Source organism: Cervus elaphus, chromosome 25, assembly GCF_910594005.1.
Source record: "Cervus elaphus chromosome 25, mCerEla1.1, whole genome shotgun sequence".
In the NCBI taxonomy this organism is placed as follows: Eukaryota; Metazoa; Chordata; class Mammalia; order Artiodactyla; family Cervidae; genus Cervus; species Cervus elaphus.
The window spans coordinates 31,628,053-31,643,234 of NC_057839.1; the positions used below are offsets into that span (position 1 = coordinate 31,628,053).

The window sequence follows — 15,182 nt, forward strand, 5'->3', positions numbered from 1 at the left end:
TTAGTCTATCTAGATAAAGGTTTGTTAGTTTTGTGGTCTTTTCAAGTAATTAACTTTTTAAAAAATTTATTTATTTTAATTGGAGGCTAATTACTTTACAGTATTGTGGTGGTTTTTGCCATACATTGACATGAATCAGCCATGGGTGCATATGTGTCCCCCATCCTGAACTCCCTCCCACCTCCCTCCCCATCCAATTCCTCTGGGTCATCCTGCACCAGCCCTGAGCGCTCTGTCTCATGCATTAACTTTTGATTTCATTTATATTCATTTATATTGATTTCCTGACCTGCCTCTTGAGAAACCTGTATGCAGGTCAGGAAGCAACAGTTAGAACTGGACATGGAACAACAGACTGGTTCCAAATAGGAAAAGGAGTACATCAAGGCTGTATATTGTCACCCTGCTTATTTAACTTATATGCAGAGTACATCATGAGAAACGCTGGACTGGAGGAAGCACAAGCTGGAATCAAGATTTCCAGGAGAAATATCAATAACCTCAGATATGCAGATGACACCACCCTTATGGCAGAAAGTGAAGAAGAACTAAAGAGCCTCTTGATGAAAGTGAAAGAGGAGAGTGAAGAAGTTAGCTTAAAGCTCAACATTCAGAAAACTAAGATCATGGCATCTGGTCCCATCACCTCATGGGAAATAGATGGGGAGACAGTGGAAACAGTGTCAGACTTTATTGTTTGGGGCTCCAAAATCACTGCAGATGGTGACTGCAGCCATGAAATTAAAAGATGCTTACTCCTTGGAAGGAAAGTTATGACCAAACTAGATAGCATATTAAAAAGCAGAGACATTACTTTGCCAACAAAGGTCCGTCTGGTCAAGGCTATGGTTTTTCCAGTGGTCAAGTATGGATGTGAGAGTTGGACTGTGAAGGAAGCTGAGTGCCGAAAAATTGATGCTTTTGAACTGTGGTGTTGGAGAAGACTCTTGAGAGTCCCTTGGACTGCAAGGAGATCCAACCAGTCCATCCTAAAGGAGATAAGTCCTGGGTGTTCATTGGAAGGACTGATGCTGAAGCTGAAACTCCCAACACTTTGGCCACCTCATGCGAAGAGTTGACTCATTTGAAAAGACCCTGATGCTGGGAGGGATTGGGGGCAGGAGGAGAAGGGGACGACAGAGGATGAGATGGCTGGATGGCATCACCGACTCGATGGACTTGAGTTTGAGTAAACTCCGGGAGTTGGTGATGGACAGGGAGGCCTGGCGTGCTGCGATTCATGGGGTCGCAAAGAGTCGGACACAACTGAGCGACTGAACTGAACTGATATTGATTTCATTTATACTCGTTTATATTGATTTCATTTATATTCTCTATTGTTTTTCATTCTCTATTTCATTTATCTCTGCTCTGATCTTTATTATTTCCTTCCTTCTGCTAACTCTTGTTTTTCTATTTCTAGTTTCTTACTTTTTAAAGTTAGGTTGCTGATTTGAGATATCTCTTATTTTTTGATGTAAACATTTGTGGCTATAAATTCCCTCCTTCTTGTTGTTGTTCAGTCACTAAGTCCTGTCTGACTCTTTGCAACCCCATGGGCTGCAACACACCAGGCTCCTCTGTCTTTCGTTAACTCCTGGAGTTTGCTCAAATTTGTGTCCATTGAGTTGGTGATGCTATTTAGCCATCTCATCCTCTGCTGACCCTTTCTCCTTTTGTCTTCAATCTTCCCCAGCAATGGGATCTTTTCCAGTGAGTCAACTCTTTGCATCTTGTGGCCAAAGTATTGGCGCTTTGATCATGTCCCATAATTTCTGGCATGCTGTATTTTTGTTTCCACTCATCTTAAATATTTTCTAATTATTTTTGTGATTTATTCTTTAATCCATTGGCTGTTTAAGAGTTTTTTTAAAAAATAATTTCCACAAATTTATGAATTATTTCAATTTTCATTATTGATTTTTAATGGCATCCCACTGTGTTCAGTTAAGACTATGCATGATGTCTATCTTTTAAAGTCTATTGAGGCTTAATTTGTGGAGTGGCATGTGGTGCATCCTAGAAAACATCCTCTGTGCACCTGAGAAGAATGTGTATGCTATTGTTGTAGCAAATGTTCTGTACACATCTGTTAGATCTGATTGGTTTATTGTGTTATGTCATCTGTTTCCTTAGTTATCTTCTGGTTGTTCTATCCATTGTGGAGAGCAGAGCATTGAAGACCCCACCTATTATTTGTGGAACTGTCCACTTCTCCCCTCAATTTCATCAGTTTTTGCTTCATATATGTGTGCATATATGCATATGTGGATATGCAATCACAATATATATTGATGGCTTGTCATTAAGTGTGCGTTTATAATTGTTTATCTCTTTGCTGTATTGTACTTTCTATTATAATACAATGTCATTTTTTGTCTTGTAACTTTTCTATTTAAAGTCTATCTTGTCTGATATTAATACAGACAGCTCTGCTCTTTTGGCTACAATTGCATGGAATATCTTTTTCCATCCTTTCACCATTGATAAATTTTCCATGTTTACTTTGTATCAACTTTTTAAATTGTTTATTCTAAATCCTATTATCAATTGTGATGGTTATGCAGTTGATTCTGATGGCTTTTTAAGGAAGCAATATTATCAACTGAAAATACTATGCATTATAGATGTGCTGAAACTGAGTGCCTTGTTCTAACTTTAATAGTGCCAGTGTTTCACATTAAGCATGATACTGGTGTTTGCTTTCCAAACAGATACTCAAGTTTGCCTGTACATAAGACAGAGAGGCTGTGAGACTGCCTTTGGACCTCTATTGTTTTCACTGTTCCTTACCATTGCCTTCAACAGAGGAAGATCTGACTTTACTTCCTTACATGTGAAATGTATATTCCTTTATTTTAACAAGAGGACTAAAATGTTTTATTCCTTAAATCTTTAAATTACACTGAGATTTTTCCAATATGTTGTCAAACTTCATGTTGCCCATCTATCTTATTTTGGTCTCATTTCACATGTGCTTGCGTCTGCTGCATGGAGATTTTATTTTAGTTTCCTATCAATCTTTGGCTGTTGCCTGCAATTTGATCTCAAGCAGAGTATTAAAGGAACATGGAATATTTAAAAAAGATGCATGATCTTTGTATATCCTGAACAATACTCATTTAACTACTGATGGGACATTCTCTGAAATGAGGTCATAATTGATACTGTCTGATGAGACCTCAGAAATCAGATTCCTTTGAAATACATGGCACTTTGACATCATCCACATCTAACGACATGGAGTGAAACATGATAGTAGTCTTACTTTTAAGATGACTGAAAAAAAAGGAAAAGCACTCTAATTTAGCTCTATGGACTTCAGCCTGAGATGGTTTATCATGAACAGACATGATGGTTTTTTCATGACAGACATGGTAACATGCTGAGGAAAGGTTCAAAATTCAGGCCTGTTCTGTATATGATACAGGTGTTTCTGGATTGATTAGAGGAAGGATAGGATGATGTGAAAAGGAGGTTAAAATGTTTTTTAGTTACTAAGTCATATTTAACTCTTTTGCGACCCCGTGGACTGTAGCACTCCAGGCTCCTCTGTCCATGGGATTTCTCAGGCTAGACTACTGCAGTGGGTTGCCATTTCCTTCCACAGGAGATCTTCTTGACCCAGGGGCAGAACCTGTGTCTCCTGAGTCTCTTGCATTGGCAGGTAGATTCTTTACTATTCAGTTCAGTTCAGTTCAGATGCTCAGTGGTGTCTGACTCTTTGCGACTCCATGGACTGCAGCACACCAAGCTTCCCTGTCCATCACCAACTCCAGGAGCTTACTCTTTACCATTAGGAAAGTAAAATATAGGCCTGAGGCTGGAGAATGGGAAGAGGGAGAAGAGCAGAGTCTAACTTGCTCTGATTTCCTCAAATCACTCTGAGTGAATAATCAGTCCTTAATATCTTCCTTGGTCAAACACTTCTCTAATTCATTCAGTGAACTGAGAAATAGAATAGAACAACTAAATAATGAAAGAAATCTGTGTTAGCCACAGAAGTTTCATGATTGAGTTACATTCTAAAACACATTTGGTAATTCTGTCCCTGATTGCTTTAATTCTTTCATAGCTTTCACTCTGTCCTAATCTTTCTGCAATTTCTCCCTTTTTTTTTAAAAGAAGCTTTTTGTCAGTCCACATTATAAATGAATTTAAGTCAACAGTCTGAAAGGAAAATGGAGAAACTTGACTTTTTCTATTGTTGGCAACTTTGTTAATGAGTGAATATAATATGCATATTCTTCAAATTTTAAAAAAAATAGTATTCTTTTTGAGAAGTTAAATGAATGAAGAGTGGCCTAAAAGCTCTATTTGGAACAACCAATGAATAATTTGTGACCATATTTAAACACTTCTTTGTTCTATTTTGAAAATTTATTTTTCAGTAATTCTGTCGTATTAGCTTAGTTCAGACACTGAAACAGAAAAAATTCTGACAAAAATAACTGCCTTGATCATAATTAACATTAAGTCGAAAAAGAACAAAAAGAAGGATTGGCTTGAAGAAAAGAGAAAGTGACTTAAACTCAGTTAGCATAACGTTTTGGTTGGTGTATTTTTAAATTATTATAAAATTTATGTTAAAATATACATTGTCACACTCACGACTGAAAATAGAGGGATTGGAGAAGCCTGCAGGATGGGAGAAAAGTAGGGAACATCTTCAATAAAGAGAAGCTGCCTGAGTAATTGGGCCTTCCTTCGGAAGAACTGTGCTTTAAGCAGAGTTGGTTTTTATCCATCTCCTTGGTTTCCTTCTTCTCTCAGCACCTGGTATCCTCACCTGACCTCCTGGGTTTTCAGAGTCCCTACTCTGATAAATGGGAGCAGTATGTTGTTCCTATTTTCCTTATTTCTTACCATTGAAATTTGGCCACCTATACTTATTTCTTAAGGTTCTGGTTTTTGATTAGCTAAAAACAGATGGTGTCTGAGTCAGGATGGAGCGTGCTGAACAAGGAGATGTAGCATAGACTCTGGTAAGTAGAATGGAAAGGGGAATTGTACAGAATTAGAACACAGCTAGGCCTAAGGGAGTCTCATTTCTGCTTCTCTCTTCTTTTCCCCTCTGTTCTCTGCTTTCTTTTTCAGCCTCTGTTAACCCTACATGAGGGCTTCTAGTTGCCTTCCTCTGTCTTTATCCCTGCCTCTCCTACTCTCAATTGACCTCCTCCCTGTTCAGTTTCATTTTATTTTATTTTTCCAGGAAAACACTTTGACTGGTCCCAATCATTTTTCACGCTAAGTCACTGGTTGCCAACTTGTAGTAGATTTCCTCCCCGAGATTCCCACTCCTCTCATTCTGAAATGTGGCGTCGCCAATAGGACCCATGAGATCAGGGACTCCTGGCCGGGCAGGGATTCCTTTACTGAGGCTGCAGGCAGGGAGGCAATGCGTGTAACTGGAACAGATGTTTTGGGACATTGGGGAGTCCTAAAGCTCTTCAGACTTTGGGGCTGCACTGCTGAGTGACTGGTGAGTTTGGCAGCACATCTTGCATCCTTCAGCTAATACAGTGGGTTTGGAAGACACCAAGGGAATAAGAGGAATCTCAGAATGCTTTCTTCAGCATCAGCAGCAAGCTGTAAGTTTCACTTGAGAATACGTTCCCCATCTGAAAGGGTCATTACATTCTGTCTAGATTCCAAGGCATCTTGGCTTTCTGGTGAGGCATCATAGAAAACTGACCAACATGCAAGGCTCTTAGTATGTTCTATAGATTATATAACTTGAAAAGTTAGGTCAGCTCTGGTGAGGTTTCCCTAACACACTTTTCTCTCAGTATTGGCTGCTGGAAGACCAGCAAATTGATGTGAGTGGTCTTGGGAAGGAAGAAATCCCATCTTCTGCATACGAAGCTCCAGAGAAAAAACAAGGATAAGTGTAAGGAGGTCAGCTGTCTGTCCCTAGGTGCAAAGCTTCATCTGCAAAGCCCCAACTGATTACCCTGGGTTACAAAGAACCTAGTCTCTTTCCCCGTCTGCCTCTCTCCTTCAACTACACACACACACACACACACACACACACACACACACTCCCTGTATTCACGAAATTTAGCATCTAATGTCAGCCGTTACTTTCTAATGCACACCTAGCTGTACGCTGAATTTTCTGCATGCAGAGCCACCCTTTCCTGATCTGTAACATCATTTAAACAGGAGTTCAACGTGACAAGGTCTCAAGGAGTTCAAGGATGTTTGTCTCTTTCGGATGAATATATATCCGCTGGCCCAGTCTTCCTCCCACTCTCTCGTTGCCTCTCTCCTTTTCGTGCAAACATACGCCGAGTCTCTCACAACATGTACAAGTGAATGTCTCCCAGGGCTCCCGAGTTCAATGTCACGCTGGGCAGAAGTGGAGCGAGAGCGGAGCGACAGCGTGTCGCGTGCAGGCGGGTAGAGTCCCTCTCCGGCCAGCAGAGGGCAGCCGAGGGGAGGCGCTGGCGTGCGAGGGCTGAGCCGAGCCTCGCCTCGCGCGGGCAGCCTCAGCCTGAGCACCAGCCGCGCCGGAGCCCGGAGCGCAGCCACTCAGGGCAGCGGCGGCGGCGGGAGCGAGGCGCGCAGCGAGCAGCGGCGCGGGCGGGAAGCAGAAGGCGCCGCCGCCGCCGCCGCCGCCGCGACGGGCAGCCGGGCTCGGCGGCCGCCGGATCGGGCCCCTGCCCCCTCCGCCTCGTGTCTCCGGCGCCGGGCGGCCGGCGAGTCTGGAGCCCGCGCCGTCGCCGGCCGCGTCCCCCGGGCATGGAAGGAGGCGGCAAGCCCAACTCCTCGTCCAACAGCCGGGACGATGGCAACAGCGTCTTCCCCACCAAGGCGCCCGCGACGGGCGCGGGGCCGGCCGCGGCCGAGAAGCGCCTGGGCACCCCGCCGGGGGGCGGCGGGACCGGCGCGAAGGAGCAAGGCAACTCCGTGTGCTTCAAGGTGGACGGCGGCGGCGGCGGCGGCGAGGAATCTGCCGGGGGCTTCGAGGACGCCGAGGGGCCCCGGCGGCAGTACGGCTTCATGCAGCGGCAGTTCACCTCCATGCTGCAGCCCGGGGTCAACAAATTCTCCCTCCGCATGTTCGGGAGCCAGAAGGCGGTGGAGAAGGAGCAGGAAAGGGTTAAAACTGCAGGCTTCTGGATTATCCACCCTTACAGTGATTTCAGGTGAGGACTCGCGCTCGCCGCCCCACCCTCCCTTCCGGGCGCGCCCTCCTTCGCGCTCCCGGCTCCTGGGAGGGGTCGCCCCGGGACTGGCGGGGAGGGGCGCCTGGCCGGCCGCGGGAGGAGCCGCCGTGGCTTCTACCCGGGCGGCAGGCTCGACTCTGCTACTAGTTTCCACCCAGGAGGGGGTTGACTGATGAGTTCCTGTTGCCCGGGGAACCCCGGGGAAGGTTCTCCTCCTTTGCCTCGGGAACTTTGGGGCCAGATCGAGGAAGAAGGCCATGGTGACCCCCGGATGAGAGGATGCTAAGTTGTGCAGGGAAACTTTCACTTCGGAGAGATGAGAGTGTAAGAAAGTGGCCAGAAAGTCGTTGGGGGTGCCACCTTCCCTCGCGCTGTTCCCCCAAGAAGTGGGTCCGTCCCGAAGGGGCAAAAGGCGCTCCTGAGTTTGGGGAGAGGATGAGGCGACCCGAGACTCACGGGTCCTGGCCGGTCCAGCCTCTCTCGCCCGTAGGGGGTGTTAATCTGTTTTTCATCCGCTTATGCCTTTCTTCAGGAGAGTGGCTGGCAGGCGGAGGAAGGGTAATTTGCGCTTGGATGGCCCCTGACTTGAGATTTCAGTGGAGCTGGCGCTGCCTGGTGGGGCCGGAACCTGGCAGGAAGCCTTGAGTTCCCGAAAAGGAGACAGGGGGCGTTTGCAGAGCCCCCTTCCTGAAACAGAGGGGCACCCTTTCTTGACCTTGGCTACTAGTCTATTTCCAAAATCTGTTTCCTGTTTCCCAACTCGGGGAACAAGGGCAGGAGAGCTGTCAGCTGTCAGGGAAACTCTGCTTCGGTGAATTAACGTTAAGAGGTTTCCTGATCTTATTTGTCGCCCAAGTTTTCACTGGGTTATAAGCTGTTTAGAGATTATCAAATGAAGGTCGTGAAGTAGATCCTCTTATTAGTGTACGAACACCCTGCGGTCACGTTATATTAGCGCCTGAGGAAGGCTGAGCTTTTAATTAAAAAACAACAAAACCCAGTAAGCAAAAGCCAGGAATGGCATTTATGTATGTAGATATGTATGTATGTATGTATGTATGTATCCATTTACTGCTGAAATCGTTCGGAAAAGAAAAAGAAGAAAAAGAATGTGGTGTAAACTAAGCAATTTTAATAGGCGGCTGTTAAATAGCAAACAAATACAGCAATAAAAAGCAGCATTACTTTGAGTTGCTTGTAGAAACTAAGGGACAGTTGCCTTCAGCTCCACGCCTTGATGGGAGCTGTCCAGAGTTCTGAATGACATTTAGTGGAAAACACACACTTATGCCGCACAAAGCCTTGGAGCAACTGTCTTCACCTTCTCTGAGATATACGTAAAAATACATACATTCTCAGAAATAAGTAACCATCTTATTTATGCATAGGATGAATGTACTTTAGGAAGTGTGGAATGTTAAGGTTCTTATATGGAAAAACACATAACAAATTCCAAAGGAGGACTTATAAAACATAACAACATTTATAGTGTATGGAAAATTAAGAGTTTGATTGAAAAAATGTTCACATTAAAGTAATCTACTAAATAATCAAACATATTTCCTTCAGTAGGCTAATACTTATAGAAGCAAACTGTGAATGGCCTTATTCTAAGGTATATAACATTGTCATATTCTTTAGAATTTTAAGTTGAAATCAGATGTAGAATACTGTTTCTACCTCAGTCTTCAGTGGAAATGTATTTCAACCCATATTGTTTTTTCTTCATGAAAGAATGTTACAGAAACTGCCTTTAGTCTTAATAACAAAACTAAGCATGGTCTTTCCAGAAATATATGTAGTTCAATATCTGCTTGCAAATAAAATGCTACATTCTGTTTGTTTAATTTTACACTCAATTAAATGGCTACTTATGACACTTTTATTTCTCAAGCAGTGTGAAAAGAGAGTATACTTTTTCAAAATGGTGGCATATAACTAAACTTATTTATTAGGTAAAAAACATAGGGCCACCTTTCAGGAATTGGCATAGTGTGCCAAAATCTTTTGAATGAATGAAGTTCATGAAATTAGAGATTCTCCACATTTTCCTAAGTAAGTCATATGAGACAGGGTATCTCTTTAAAACAAACAAAATAAATTTGTTACTAAACAGGAGGAAGAAATGGAAATCAGATGATAGTTTGACTTTATCATGCATTTAAAAGAAATGAGAGATAATTAAAAAGTGAGTTAATACTCTAAACCAACTACTGTGGAACAGTTTGGAATATTTGATTTTTCCCTTGCATACCTGGAAAAAGAAAATGGTAGAGGTAAATATTATAATTTAGATTTTTAACTGGAAGAAATCTGAAAAAAATAGATTTTAAAACTCACAATTACTATATACACTGGTCTTATCAATAAAACAACAAACTAAGGAAGGAATGTAAATACTTGCTTGCATATTTTAAATCATTATTATTTCATTGATGTCTTTATATCGTCTCACTACCAATATAAGATTTCTTAAAAATATGTAACATGTCAGGATACTGTAATGAAAAAAGCAAAAATAAAAAAAGCATAATTCTGTTGGCATTTTTCTTTTTCTAAAGGAAAAGCAGTGTGGGAATAATCAACAAAATATAGAAATGTTATAGTCGTGAGCGGTTCACCTCAGACCCTTTCCTGATGAAGACACTTTAAGGGAAGCGCTTTGCTGTGTTTCGTACAATACCAAAGTTAAGTTCAGTGGTCATTTAGTGACTGAGAAAGTGAGACTTAAGAATACTTTTCTGCGGAGAATGGGGGAGATGCCAGAAATGGGGGAGATGCCAGTTTGTTTTTTGTTTTTTTTTTAACCCCCTTCACCATCCTAAGCCTTGGCAGATCCAGGGAAGTTTCGTCAGTCTGTTCTTTGGTCAGCCCACATTGCTGAGTGTAGCGTGAGCCCGCACTCCAGGGCATGTCAGGACTCAGACACTGCAGCTGGTGATCTAGTCCCTGACCAGGACGATTGATTTCCAGGGCAGGCTCCCTTCTTCCTTCAGGCTGCGGGGCTGGGCTCCCCCACTGAGGCTCCAGAGAGCCAGCTCCTCCAGGCGCTCTCACCCGCCTGGGCCCAGGAGTGCTGTTGCCGTGTCTGGCGAGTAGTTTTCTCTGCCTCGGTGTAAGTAGGGCAGATGCAGTGTATTTCCCTTTCTTCTCAGGGGAGGATGATGTTAGAAACCTTCAGGGACTACAGAGGACTCAAATACCGTCAATACTGTTGGAAATAACTGGGTGGGAGCTACAGAATTCAGTTAAAAAAAAAAAAGTATGTTTTTGTTTATACCATGGTATAGAATCACCCTAACTTCACCCAAACTAGGGAAAACATGGTTAAAAAATAAAATCACACTGATTTTTGTGTAATGAGGACTTGGTTTCAGTCTTCTTGAGTTTCATGTGAATAGCACACATACACAAATAATTTGAAGGTTAAACATGATTTTGAGGTTACTAACAGTGATTGTATATTTATTAGCTAAAACTTTACTTTTCATTCACTTAATACAAAAGTGATACTGGGCAAGCATTGTCATTTCATAGCCAGTCCATTTATGATATAATCATTCAAATGCATTGAAAGAATAGCTAGGGGACTCTTGTGGATGGTTGCTATTACGTGAGTAATTTGCCTTAGAAGAATTTATCGACAGATTATTTGCCAGTTCAAGAATTCTGACATTATTTTGTTGGATCATGCTTACATAAGTGCCTTTTTAAAAAAATAATGCTCCATTCCATATATACTGCCAGGAAACATCTTGCCTCTGGTAAGGGAGGAGATTTTCTATCTTGACTCATTATTTCTTCCACTTCATCAATTAGTGTGAACAACTGTGAAAAGCTTATTGTGTGGTAAGTACACAAGGACTCTAGAGACCGAGTCACTTCCTGAAGGTATTGCCATATCTGGCTTTGCCTCTCTGCCTCAGGCTGCATCCACAGCTGATGTCAGAGGTCACGGATGTGTTCTTTAGGGAAGGGAGGCTTCCTCTGTATAACAGTTAGTCAGAGAGAGACTGCTTGTTTCTAGGAGCTCCTCCCAGGAAAACAATTCAACCTTCTGGGGTTTAAGGACTAATTAGCCTACTGTTATGTTATCTTTGTGCAGAATGCACTGTATTTTCCCCAGCAATGCTCCTTTTATTTGCTTTCTGTATCAATACAGCCAAAATTAACCATAAGAATTTATTTTTTTCCTCTGTTAGGTGAACGGTTTTCTACCTTATGAATTCAATTAAGTTCTTCATAGTGGCTCTAGCAACTGTTCAGCCCAGTTATAGCAAAACTATTTGAAAAAATGTGGAGGTATGAATTTATTCAGTTACCATTTTCTTAGTATACATGTAAGTTACAAAACTTTAAATTTTGCTAAGTAGATCACTATTTAATTGCATTTAATAGATATAGTGATTATACTATTAAAATATTACAAGATATTTTCCATTTTTTCCCAAGCAACTTTGCCTTTAAACCTACTTTTGGGGTTTATTATGTAAATTGAGTGTCAGACAGAAGCACTTTTACCAACTCACATTTTATTATGTGGGCTTGGATTGATGAACTTGCATCTTGAATAATAATGAAAGAATTTCAAATGCATTGGAACTATATATTACTGACCATTGTTAGGATAGGCTCATTTAACAGAATTTAGACTATATCTGCTTGATCAAAAACCACAAACCAAAACAACACCAACATCAGAAAACAATTTAAATAGTATTTGTAATTTTGCATTATTCCACTCAATGAACCTGTGTCCCCAAGTGAGTATGAGGCTAGCAAGGTAAATCTGTGGTTTGGGTGTGGTCTTTTTGCCATCCCAAGTGTATTTCTTATGTTTAGCAGATTATTCACTTGTGCTCACTCATGCTTAGTCCCTCAGTCCTCTCTGACTCTTGGCAACCCCATGGTCTGTAGCCTGCCTGGCTCCTTTGCCAATGGGATTTTTTTTCCAAGGAAGAATACTGGCCTGTGTTGCCAGGGGATCTTCCCAACTCAGGGATTAAACCTGTGTCTCCTGCAGCTCCTGCATTGCAGATGGATTCTTTACCTGCTGAGCCCGTTTACTTCCTCACTTGGAGACAAAAATTGGATTTAAGATGAAGACTTCCAAATAGATTTTCTTATAGGTATAATGCAAAATTATGGTAGACCATCAGTACTGCAGGAAGAGTACTGAACAAGTTCAGGGTCTGTGACAAATTTTCATTTCATCATTTTGGGTAAAGAAGTAGCAAGCTATGAATTAGGCTGACACAATATATTTTAGGAGGAGAGTTAGTGGTGATGAAGAAAAAGTCTGCATGCACTAGGATAAAAAACTATTTATACTTTCACTAAGTACTTTTCTTCCAAAATTAATTTTTGTGTGTGTGAGAAGGCATCTTGATGTACAAGTTAGCATTATTTTCCCACAAGAGAAAAATCAGGGGAAAATGGTGATGCTCCTTGGTTCACTTGGAGTTTTCTATGTTTTTGCAAAATAAACCTCCTGGCTGTGTTAATTCTGTGTGTGTGTGCGTGCACGTGCCCGCATAAACAAGCAAGAGAGAAACTGTTCAAGGGACATTTGTATATAAGCACATCTGATAAATACTCATTTATCAGACACACCTCACCCAAGTATGAGTGATAAAAATTGATTTCATGACCCTTTTCAAGTTTATTCGTTAAGTTCCTGGTAATATTATGTTTCATTTAATAACGACCACTCAGTTAAAGTATCAAAATTATGCATGCCTCAGATTTACAATTTAACAATCTTATTTACATAGACTTGTTTTTCTTTTCAAGATGTTATAGCTCTAAAGAAGTAAGGCTAATTAAATCTAAAATAGAATGGATTTATGTGTACATACAGCTGATTCGTTTTGCTGTACTGCAGAAACTACCTCAATGTTGTAAAGCAACTATACTCCAATAAAAATTAATTGAAAAAAGAAGTAAGGCTAATCACACACACGTAGAGTTAGCAACTGTTTACAAATTTTGTATGTTCAGGTTTCTTTCAAGTATTTCACTATTATCAGCAGTGCTGCAGCGAACATCTTTGTCCATTAGTCTTCATTATATTCTGTACATACTGATCTTATCAAGTAATACTGCTACCAACTAAGACTCTTCTTAAAATGTTAAGTGACGTGGGTACACCAGTGTTGATGTTCTTGTTTAGATAGTCACAGGCAGTTTTAGGACAGAAAGTCAGAATTGTCCTCCATTCTATTCGTCACAGAGTATGTGGAGTGGCAAGAATGATCTTATGCCATGTTATCTTATGTCTAATGAAGTTATCACACTACTTAAAATCCTTTGAGGGCTTTCCATTACTCTTGAATATATTTGACAAACGAGCTACAAGACTTGCATAATTTCAATTTATCTGGGCAACCTCGTCACACAACATTCGCTCCCTCATGTCCTCAGCCACCTGGGTAAGTTTTCAGCTCCCAGAACCAGCTGAGTTCTCTCCTGCCACAGATTTTGATGTGACATTTAACCCCGTTGCCTGAAATTCTCTTTTCACTTTGTCATTCTGCATTATAACTAGTTTCTCCTCCTCATGTGGATTTCAGTTTAATCACTATGATCACCTTCAACACCTCCCCCTTCCACTTTCTTTTTCTATCTGGGCTTTTTGTTTCATCAGAATTTATACTTCATGTATCTTTTTCTACTAGAATTTAAGCTCCCTCATGTCATCAGTATTATTCCATTTTATACTCCTCATGCCATAAGAATGTACATAATAGACATTTTTCCTGCTAAGCTTTCTCAGATGCTTTAGTTTTTAACAAGTTTTTGAGATAGTATTTATCTACAATACAATTCATTCATTTAAAGGGAATGATTGGATGTTTCTAATATGTTCACAGAATTGTGCAGCCATTACCACAATCAATTCTAGAAAATTTTTATCACTCTAAGAAGGAATGCTGTATCCATTAGCACTCAATTCTCTTCTTCCCCTCCCTTCCTCCCCCCACACAGCTCTATCCAACCACTAATCTACCTTCTGCCTCTATAGATTTTTTTTTTTCTTATTCTGGAAATCTTGTATCAATGGAATCATACAATATATAATGTTTTGTTACTGGTTTCTTAGCATAATGTTTTCATGTTTTATCTGTGCTATAGCATATTTCAGTTCCTTATTTTGGTATGGATATACCAAATTTTGGATTTCCCTGGTGGCTCAGATGGGGAAGAATCTGCCTGCAGTGCAGGAGGTCTCCTGGAGAAGGAAATGGCTACCCACTCCAGTATTCTTGCACGGAGAATCCCTATGGACAGAGGAGCCTGGTGGGCTACAGTGCATGGGATTGCAAAGAGTCAGACACGGCTGAGCAAACAACACACAGACACGTCCACCAAATTTTGTTGATTCATCAGTTGATGGATACCTTTGTTTTTGGTCTTTATGATTACTGCTGGTATGAATGCTATTGTAGTTTTTGTGTGTGTGTGTGCAGAGATGTATTTCTGTTTGTCTTAGAAGGGAAATTTCTGGCCCAGTTTATAAAAAAATTTTTTTTTGAATGAATGCACACTCCAACCAGGGTGTGTCACATTTATTCTTTCCATTAATGAATCCAGTTAAAGAAATCTCTTTCTTTTCCTACAGCAATATTTGGCATCCTTTCCCTGCTAGCACCTGTAGGTACATGTCCCAGCCGTTACCTTTTCCTGCCCAGTTTAGAGAGGACTAAATGAAACTGAAGGAGGTTAAGCACCATGAACCTGGTGACATGGATGGATGATGAGAACTGGGCCAGAAGTTTAGCTCTCTGGAATCTTTTTTTTTTTTTTTTAATAACCTTTATTTTTCAGCAAGTATGTTGTCTTTTTTTTTTTTTGACTGCATGACATGTGGATTCTTAGTTCCCTGAACAGGGATAGAACCCATACTGAAATGGAAATGCAGAGTCTTAGCCCCTGGACCACCAGGGAAGTCCTGCTTTGGAATCTTGATTCTGTCACTCCAGCTCTTTTACCACAAAGAAACAAGGCTGC

General features: G+C 41.2%; 1 protein-coding gene across 1 annotated transcript in view; it reads left to right on the plus strand.

Annotated features, from left to right (window-relative positions):
* The first annotated feature begins 6,617 nt into the window (after positions 1-6,617).
* The window catches only part of HCN1 (hyperpolarization activated cyclic nucleotide gated potassium channel 1), a 436,789-nt gene continuing 428,224 nt past the window's right edge, over positions 6,618-15,182 (plus strand). The window contains exon 1 of the mRNA XM_043887787.1: positions 6,618-7,151. Coding sequence (XP_043743722.1) covers positions 6,745-7,151 — 407 coding nt within the window. The 5' untranslated portion in view covers positions 6,618-6,744. The remainder of the gene's footprint in view (positions 7,152-15,182) is intronic.